The 10,018-nt window shown below is 43.9% G+C and overlaps 1 protein-coding gene across 1 annotated transcript; it reads left to right on the forward strand.

The window, feature by feature from the left end:
* Positions 1-3,823: 3,823 nt before the first annotated feature.
* cenatac (centrosomal AT-AC splicing factor) lies at positions 3,824-9,191 on the forward strand. Its single transcript, XM_049762154.2, has 12 exons — positions 3,824-3,960; positions 5,563-6,251; positions 6,455-6,621; positions 6,693-6,791; positions 6,885-6,951; positions 7,222-7,284; positions 7,522-7,589; positions 7,671-7,776; positions 7,851-7,881; positions 8,074-8,178; positions 8,286-8,418; positions 8,508-9,191. Exons 2-12 carry the CDS (start codon positions 6,135-6,137, stop codon positions 8,608-8,610), a joined length of 1,059 nt encoding a protein of 352 aa, XP_049618111.1. The 5' UTR covers positions 3,824-3,960; positions 5,563-6,134; the 3' UTR covers positions 8,611-9,191.
* The last annotated feature ends 827 nt before the right edge of the window (positions 9,192-10,018 follow it).

Consider the following 10,018-nt stretch of genomic DNA (forward strand, 5'->3'; position numbering starts at 1 on the left):
ATTATCTTCGAAATAATCTCGTCTGTCTTTTTTTTTTTTTTTTAATACTTGGCTCTGTGTAATTGTTTTGGCTCTGCGACCCAACAGCATACAAAGGAGCGACTATCCGCTGCAAGGCAAAGTGTGGTCAAACAGTTGTGGTTAGACATGGGGGGGGGGGGGGGGCTCAGTGACATGTCCTCTGCCAGTCCAAACATGACATGGAGCACGCCAGGCCTATAGAAACAGCAGCGCTTAAAAAACGTAGCCACCAATGAGTCAGCCAAAAAAACGCCGCGGACCCAGAAAAACCAGTCCCGGAGTTTCCATGGCAACCAGAGTCGATTGGAACCACATCTGGCAGCCATTTGAGTCCCCGCGAGGAGAGGAAGAAAGAAATTTATGAGCGAGGGGGAAAAAGACAAATATTTTCTGCAATGCAAAGCAGAAAGAAAGCGGAGTCCAGTTACACTTGAAAGCGCTTGAAAATATTCATTTGAGTTGAGAGTCGATGATGGATGAGGCTTCAGTCAAACTTGTGCAAGTGGAAGAAACATTTAAGATTCACTCGAGAGAGCCTCTTTAAACTCGCTGCCAGTAGGAATGATTTCATTGTTGATTATCCGACCGACTTTAAGAAGATACGAACGCTTCGTCATTTCCTCTTCTCCCGTCATTTCCCTTACTAGATACAAGCAGATGTTTTTGGGTTTTTTTTCATCTCCTGTCTGTCCCTGCCAGAGACGTGATATTTTTTTGTTCTTCTCAGGATGTATCCTATAATCAAATAAAATGATTTTAGTTGACTTCAACTTCGATACACAGTTATGAGTACTTCTGCCAACTTTTCTGTTATGGCCCCAGTGGAAAGAGCAAATTGTTATTTACTGGAAAAGAAAGCTACTTCTTCTCCTAAAGCGGTGACAGCATTAAATGTGTGGCAGTGTATTTACATTCACAGTCACATCTACTTACTGCACGCTGTCATTAACGTAGACCCCAAACTCTCTCGTAGCGGCAGCGAGCTAAAATCAGCTGCACTCGATGGCACAAATGAAGGCAAACCGCACAGCGGGGCCGACCTCCCAAATGGGCGCTCAGACGAGTAATGATGTAGTGACACCAGGCCACAAAGAGCCTCATTTTGGGATGGAGGGAAAAAAAAAAAGGCCCTTTTTGTTGGCCTCGCAAAACCAGTTTGGGATTTCTTTCTCGTACATAAAAGCAAACACCAAAATGTTTACTGTTCTATATTCTGAGCATTTGTAGGTCAAATGTTTGCGCTTTAAACATTTCCTCTGTGGGTTTCTTGTTTAATGTTAGAATTGCAATTCTGTCTGGAATCAACCTAAGGTTTGGATTCTGTGCACTCTTGTGAGTGCTGTTGACCAAAATGCAGCTAGTTGTCAGATTTGACGCAAGTAGAGGTGATGTGGTCCTCAAAGAAATCTTCTGTTATACTCCACGTAAGACATAGAAAATGACACATTGCGTAGTTTGAATGACCGCTTAGCTGAGCTTACACCACCTTAACGCTAATGCTAAATAGCAGCAGACAATATACCGGCCGGTACACAGTCACATATTCTTTAGCCTCGAGGAAGAACGACTAATATTAGTGCCGCAATGATGAGCTGAGAGGAGTTGACACATCTCGATGCAACTTGTGGCCAAAGCAGGTAATGAGAAAAAAACTGCATATTTTACAAGGTACAAGGTCATAAATGACTCATTCTTCTAACGAAAGTACAGTAAGTAACAAAGTATTTGTACGTTGTCACAGCTCATCAGTGTGCGCTGTATTTACATGACGTTAGCCTTGCGCCTCTCGTCGACGTCAACCTCCGCCTACCGCACAGTGTGGCCATTATGGGAGCCATGTGTTTCTGATTACGCAGGCAGAGATTAGAGGGCGGCAAACAGCGGTTGGTGTCTGCCTTCATACCCCCTTCCTCCTGTTCGTCCCCTTCCTACCCTCCCTTCCTTTCCTGCTCCCAGCGGGGCTTCTCTGATCTGGGCCGCCAAGTGGACATCAATCAACAAAAATCACACCCTTCATCAATTTCTCTGTCCGACATCCGCCCTTGTGTCACTTGCAGGCTCATGTAGGATAGGATAGGATAGGATAGGATAGGATAGGATAGGATAGGATAGGATAGGATAGGATAGGATAGGATAGGATAGGATAGGGTAGGGTAGGGTAGGGTAGGGCAGGGCAGGGCAGGGCAGGGCAGGGCAGGGCAGGGCAGGGCAGGGCAGGGCAGGGCAGGGCAGGGCAGGGCAGGTTAGGACAGGACCAGGCCGGATAGGATCGGATAGGATTTGTAATAGTCACACCATTGCATGATATACTGCAGTGCCCAGATCTGTATCTCAAATGTTCTGACTGACGGGCAGACTTTGGTAGCTCAGGAGAACAGGAAGCATCTTTAAAAATCTCGTGGGGGGGGGGAGGCAGAGGTGTTCCCACGTTTGATTCTTTGCCAGCCGTCGCAATCCCAGGGGGGCTCCCGGACAGACGCCGCTCGGTACGCTCGGCAACGTCTGCGTTCCATAAACGGGGAGAGATGGCCTCCTTTTTTCCACTCTGTCAGCAGATGTGTGCAGAAACATCACCACTTGGCGTGTGCCGTGCAATGTAAGCTGAAAAGTGCTGAGCCTCAACTCATGTGGGATGCATCCACACTTGCCACATTTCTTCTCCTGTTTTTCCAGCCAATCTAATTTAACTCCTACTTTGTGTTTGGGTCCAAATGAACAGCAATTATTTTCCTGTCAATATTTTGATTGCAATTCCCAGTTTTCACATTTTTGATAGACTTTAAGGCAAATGAATACATGTTTAATTCTCTTCGTTTGACGCTTGCTTTGACCGTCATGTTTTACATGTGCCAAACTGCTGCTTGAGCTGAGTTCACTCGTATCTCAAGGCATCATTGTAGTATTTGACAGACCATTGTTGTGAGCATATTCTTGGCCCAGGTCAAAAATGAACAGTAGCCTATGTAAGTGCAAAAGAAGTCAACTAGCTCCTCTCAGTGAAAAGAGCTTGAGGCCCTGGACTTTTATGAAAGCCACTAGGGGGGAGTCTTGGCTGTTTTTACTGCCTGCTACTTGACGGATCCCATACAGAGAAGGCCGCACTCTCTGCCTCAAAGGTTTTTATCTGGGGAAAGAAAAGGCACCGCTACTGCATTCCAAGCATTGAATACTTTTTATTGTAATTGGAATCATAATTGTTATGTGGCTCGCACAGAGATGTACGATCCAGCCAGCAAACTTCCAGGAAGTAGCCACATGTGTTTTACTGTCGTCTCACTGGGACACGACGAGCTTGCGTCCTCTCCACATTCAACGGATGGAAGTCATTCAGAGGGATAACAGACTCTGCTAGCGTCATGCTAATTTGCATCTAAGACTAGATTGAATAGATTTAAGATGGAAAGAGTTAAAAGACTCTGCTAGCTTAATACTAATTAGCATCCAAGACTGGATAGATGGATGGATTTGGTTAAAGTTCAAATGCGCAAATAGCACCGATTTAGCCCTTCAACATGCTCGAACAAACTTATCGAATGACATAAAGGGGACGATTTTCTCATGAACCAAAAAGCTTTGCAGCGTTCTAATCTTTTGAAGTTGCTAACACTTTGTGAGACGACGTGACCTTTCCATAAAACCGCCGCAGATTTTCTCATGACCAAGCAAAACAAAAGCATTCCCAGCAGTAAAAGCAGCGCCAATGCCAACTCTGAGAGATCTCTGAGACTTTCCAAAAGCTTCCAGCTTTGCGGTCTGAGAATAGCAAGAGAGATCTTATTCATCGCAACGGCGCCCACCTGCTGTCTCCCTCGAGCCAGGACTTTCCTGTGCACCCACAACAGAAGACCCAGCATCTAATATTGGAATGTCATCATCTGAGCAGCACTGGAGAGTCAAGGTACGCATCAAAGGGGGCAAAAGTCGAGGCGTGGGAAACAGGTGAGAAAAAAAATTCTCCGATGATTAACTCTGACAGCTGAGTGATGTTATTTTAATGAATTGTCGGCATCATGGCCGGGGCTTTTCCAACATGAAAAGTATTTTAATCAAGAAATGATGTTCTCTTTCCAGTACACTCGCTGTGTGTTAAGCCCGTGAATCTGTAATCAGAGCAATATGCTTCAATAAATCCTCACCAAAGTGAATTTCTTTCACGTTCGTCTGCTTTTAACGCGCCACGGGATGTTGCGTTCATCCAATAGCAAATCGGATCCATTTGTTCTCCTTTCCATTGTTCTTTTATTTGGTTGGCATTTGGAAACAGACATTTTCTATACGGGTTTATTCACTTTAGGGTAAGCTGGTTGCTTTTTGCCTCCAGCTGTACTCAACTATGACCGGGCCAAATTGAAATAGGCAATATATGCAAGGCACTTTGATCATTATTGTTTGATTTAATGTTACATAAAGTTCCTACAGGAATATTAAATGTTTCAGCCAAAAAGTAAGTGAGCCAGCATGGTGCACGTGTAAATAAATGGTCAGAATGGGAACACCTCAGCTGTTGCAATTTGAGCCAAGAAAAAACCCTGCCCGTGGACAATTTAGTCTTCAATGAACCAAACGTATGATTCGAAATGGGGGAGGAAACACGGAGAAACACACATTTTACACAGGGAGGCCTTCGCCGAGATTCAATCTCAGAACCTCAGAACTGTGAGGCGCACGTGGTAACCACGAGAGCTATCAAAAGAGCAAATTACACCAAACAATAGTGAAGCTTTTTATGAACACACACAAAAAACAACCTTGTTCTGCTTGCCTCGGAATCGTATCTAAGATTCAAGATTGCTTCTATTTGTAGCTAACAGGACATGAACAACAGAATGATAAACCTAGAGGTAAGTGCATCGATCAAAGTACAATTGTTTCCTCCAAAGTTTCCAGAGAATACTCATATTTACTCTCAGAACTCTTGATTCTATGCCAAATTGTCTTAAAAGCTAATCGAGCTTTATTACTGAGAGCGTACATACAAGAGTCACTACTACATGGAAGTTTGTGTGTTTCTTGACACGTCATTCTCTTGAGAAAATGAAGATCAGCTCTGAAATCCTGTCAAAGAAAAAAGCACTGAAATCCTGCAAAGAGGTCCCGCAAAGGGGAAACGGTGTCCCGAGAGCGTTCTCGCGGATGGGCTGCAGTGACACTCTGTGGTCAAAAGCTGTAATTGAACCCACCTTTGAGGGTCAGGGGGCATTCAAAAAGTCTGGCTGAAAGGTCAATCGATTCAAAATGATCCATTTTCATTCATCATTCAATTATTAATCATTCAATTAGTAATCATAATTTTCTGAGTGGGGACTTGAATAATTGTTGTAATAGGTGCTGGAATGAGTCCTTTCATTTACCCAAAAATGGCTGCTTCTAACTAAAATGGCCTTTGAATCACAATTGTATTCCTTTTTTTTTTTTTTTTTTTAAATAAGTCAGCCCTTTAAAAGACAAAACGCTGTGGGGGGAAGTGTCTGTCTGAGTTTGTATAAACTCTTGAGCAGAAGTCGAACTGGTCCATTCTCTCTCTGACTCTGCTGTCATCAGGTTCCACAAGCAAAGCTGCCACCTGGCTCCTGTCTGTCAAGATCTGTCTGGCTAGTGTGCTGCAAATCTCACACAAGTGCTCCACGGTCCTCCACAAGTACCCTTTGACCTATGAACTCTGTGAACGCCCAGCCTTGGTGCTCATATTACACTTTACCAAAACCACCTCACTAAGCTGGGGACAATGCATGATCTCGAATCACCTTTGCTCATTTTTAAAGAACAGAAATCACTAGTTAATCCCAAAGCATTTTTTAATGTTTTTAATCGGATAAAATTGTTTTCTATAATATTGTACTTTAAAAAAAACTAGAGTATATATATTTTAGACCATAGAGGTTAGTTCCATTTCAAATTGTTTTTCGGTTTTATCATTACTGCTGACTTTTTGGGTAAACGCAGTGACAATGTTACGGCGTCATTTCCGGAGCGACCCGACCGCACATCACGTGACACACGAACGCAGCCTCGAAACTGTCCGGAAATGACGTCACGTCGCCGCCATATTGACGCTGCCCGCGGATTTGGACAACACTGGAGTCACTAGTTTGTTGTTCACCTTATTTGACTAAATGGGCGCCTATTACTGCGCCATATGTAGGCAAACGGCGTTCAACGGGAAAGGACATATCTTCGGGAAACACCACCAAAGCAGACTTAGGCTTGTGTTGATGAAATTCATTGAAAAGGTGAGTAATTCATGTCGTGGAAATGAATGCAGCAAGACCGATTGTAATGGGAACAACTGGGAAGGGAACAAAACGATGTTTGCATTTTGTCAGTATGTTAAGAATTAAGGATCTTATGACATTTCAAAGAGTCAAACTGTGAAATATTCAGTTGTTTCTAACGTTACAAAGGCGCTTGAGCAGCTGTTCCTCATGTCTTCCAGGTAAAAGAAGCACGGCGCACACTTAACAAACCCGAAGTTGAAAAATTTCATAGCACTCAACACGAGAAAACCTTTTGGTGTTACTGCTGCGGGCGGGAAGTGGAACGAAATGTCACTGATGGCAACATGACCGTCCGACACGGAGGATTGTTGGAGCACATGGCTACGTGAGTGACATTTTTGTCATAAAGGTTCAAAGTTAGCTGTTAGCTGACCCATTCAATGGATCCGATTTCAGGCCAGAACACAGAAAGAGTACCCACAAGTTCTGGTGGGAAAACAAGGCAGACCCCAAGTTAAAAGACAAAGTCATCATCACGCAGGAAGAGACTCAACGGTGAGCTTGGCCAACTTTGCAGAAACATGAAGACAGATGTTGGACTTTTGCAACGGTTCTCACAGTAAACAGTCAAAATGATCTTTCCTGTAGGTTCAAAGCTGAAGTGGCCAAAGTGTTGGAAACATTTGTGGAGAAGGAGGATGAATTCATCAAACAGGTAATACTACTTTTTATCCGGTCTCGCTTGGTCTTAGGCTAGTTCTCAGAAAGTATGGTTCTGCTCAGGGCTGCCATTTGTGACCCAGTCTGACAGTCAAGACTTTTTTCTTTTTAAAATCAATCACCAGATATGACTCATATGGGCTCAGATATTACAAGACTGGACCACGTTGTCCGAGTACCACCCCTTACTTTTATTGACTAAATCCATATTGATACAACCACAACTTCCAGATTTCAAATTTGCTGTTCTGTTTGTCGCCCTCAGCAAGCCGAGTTGATCCGGGCCCAGGAGAAAGGGCGCCAAGAGCTCCTCAAGTCTCGTCTAGAGGTTTGTTTCCAAGGATGCAGTGGCGGTATCCATAACTGTGGCCTTGACTGTCAACTGTCGTAGTGTTCAGGCGCGTAGCAGATAAGTCGAGTAGATAGTAGCTAGACGGGCAACTACAAAAGAAAGTGAGCAAAAATCGAGAAAATCGGTCTTTCGAAATGATTGCCAAATCGGAGAACACTTGTTTGTGAGACTTCCTCTGTGAACCACTGTTGGCTTTTCCTGAATCAAAATCAGCATGAAGCAGCGCCAGAGTCAAGCAACGGACCAAACGCAACAGAAACTGTCACAGGGGCCGGTGTCAGGTAACGGCGTATCCCTCAAATGTCTTCAAGTGTCTTTTAATACGCTCTGGGCTCATCTTCTTACCTGGGGGTGCGAAATAGCTTTCGGGGGATGACGACGTGGGGAGCCCGCCAGCACACGGCGAGAAGCCTCGTCGATTCGACGCTCAACGCGCAGGAGCGGGGCCTGACTTTTATTGGTCATCAGGTAGATGAAATGGCGTCCGGCCCATCATGCGCATACACGCCATTCATTCACTAATGTCGTTTTTTCTGTCATAGGATTCGTCAAACAGTGGAAATGTACACACAGGTACAGAAAAGAACTGCAGCCATAAGGAACTAAGCACATTTAGACATACTTTGGCTTACAAGTGCTTTGGGTCAGATTTTTCAAGATCAAAATGATCTATTTAAGTATTGTATTGTATTTATCTTTCTATGTGTTGATGGATGTCATTCTGCCTGTACTTGTAATATCGTTAACTCTCTTTGTGCATTACAGGTGCCGTGCCTCCTTGGCTCCAGAATGATGATCCTCTCGAAGGGACGTCTTCAAACACGGCACCTCCCGAGATTGGCCCGTCGGCCCAGGAGTTTCTCAGACAGAGTAGCGTGGTTTTTTGGTTTTAATTTGCGGGTTGCCTTCAGCCTTGACAATGTTTTTGATGCAGCTCGCTGGGAGGACGTTAAGTGTTGGAAATCTATTTTTCTCAGAGGAGCAAGAGAAGCTGAGGAAGCTCCCCCCAAACCGAGTCGGGGCCAACTTTGACCATAGCTCACACACGGACGCCAACTGGTTGCCCTCCTTTGGCCGCGTGTGGAACAGCGGCAGACGTTGGCAGTCCAGGTGAGATTTCGGCACGCTGTGCTTCAGCCGGAGACGAACTTTAGTATCTCTTCTAATGTCCGGCTTGGACGTGTATCATTTCTGAACAGGCACCAGTTCAGACAGGAGGAAGGCCAGAAGAATAAAGCAAAGAGGAAAATGAAGCAAGGTGGGGAAAGGTCTAAGAAAGCAAAGATGACAGCAAATGACTAATATCTGAGTTGGTGGACCGAGGTTGCGTCCTCGGTTTACGACAGAGTTCCAATTCCGGTCGTAATCTGAAAGCAGCATTCAAGTCTATTATGGTGAATATTTGTTTGAGAGAAACACCTACGCAATAAAGAAAAGAAAAAAAAAAGTTGAAAAACTGTAAATATGAAGATAACCAAGCGTTTTCTTGAGTGAGTGATGATTGATTATTCTGCCTTTGTACATACAATACTTACCCCCCCAATATATAGGTATAACATTTCCGACAAGTTAATTCATATTGTAAAAGACTCATTCAAACATGAACATGTCCTCAAATTTACTGTGGCTTCGTATTCGCTGTTTTGGTAACATAACAGCAGAGGGCGCCATACACTGCACTTTTAAAGTGAAGAACTCGTTGAGGGCGTTAGTCAAAACGAAATTGATGGTTTTCCGCTCCCTGTGCTCGAACAGGTATAAATCTGGGCTTTTTTACTTTATTTTAATTTTTGTGATAGCTTGCAATGCACATTTGCTGTTTTCTGTGAATATAAACTGTCATGTTCCATTCCACACTGTAATAAATTGTGTGTTATGTGTGATTCTAGGGAGATATGTGCTGTAACGGTCTGCAGTGCACCTTATCCTTAACACATTTTTAAAGGCAAATGTCCTAGTTAATGGCCTTCTGGGAAATATCTCGTCACCACATATTAATTTCATCATCATTTGTACAGATCATGAAACGAGCACCAATGCTCACAGGCTCTCAAGGAAATTATAGGCACACTCCACATAATTAGGCATGCAATTGGACCTCTGCTCTTATCGTTTTGTGTCATTCATTTGAGGTTCTGAAAATAGGAGTGTATCATTATATCTGCACGTACAAATCAAATAGGACTTCTACAACAATCAACCAGTCTAGAGTGCACTCGCACGCCCTTATGTTATCTGCACGTCTTTTCCACTGCACCGTTATCAGCTTGGTAAGGTGCAATGCACACTACAGCTGCGAATGAGGATATAACGTCTATTTTTAGCTCAGTGACAACATGGCTATGGTCTGCTATTCAGTCCAAAATGAGGAAAGGAAGCGCGTCACCACCTTCCTGTGACGAAGGATTGAATGATTGACGTAGGTCTTTTGACCGCATCTTAAAATCAGACCTGTTCAAATGTGACCCTTCACGTTTTACCAAAACGCGGATGATTGTTATTCTGTCATATTTTTTGTTGCTCTTCATGGATTTTACGATGAAGCGAAGTCTTGAGGCTGGGACGCGAGAACAAACGCACGTGTACTGGGCGGTTCTTTAGTGAATCAAAGGTCCAATCACAGAGCAGTGTTTTAGAATAAATTTGCATATATTGAACCAGGCGTACACCCGCAATCTGATTGGCTACGAGGGCTAGGACTAACCAATCG

Source organism: Syngnathus scovelli, chromosome 3 (assembly GCF_024217435.2).
Source record: "Syngnathus scovelli strain Florida chromosome 3, RoL_Ssco_1.2, whole genome shotgun sequence".
NCBI lineage: Eukaryota > Metazoa > Chordata > Actinopteri > Syngnathiformes > Syngnathidae > Syngnathus > Syngnathus scovelli.

Coding starts and splice junctions, on each gene's coding strand:
- cenatac (XM_049762154.2), top strand. CDS start 6,135: ATGGGCGCCTATTACTGCGCCATATGTAGGCAAACGGCGTTCAACGGG. Junction 6,952..7,221: donor AGGATGAATTCATCAAACAG/GTAATACTACTT, acceptor TGTCGCCCTCAG/CAAGCCGAGTTGATCCGGGC. Junction 7,285..7,521: donor TCCTCAAGTCTCGTCTAGAG/GTTTGTTTCCAA, acceptor AATCAAAATCAG/CATGAAGCAGCGCCAGAGTC.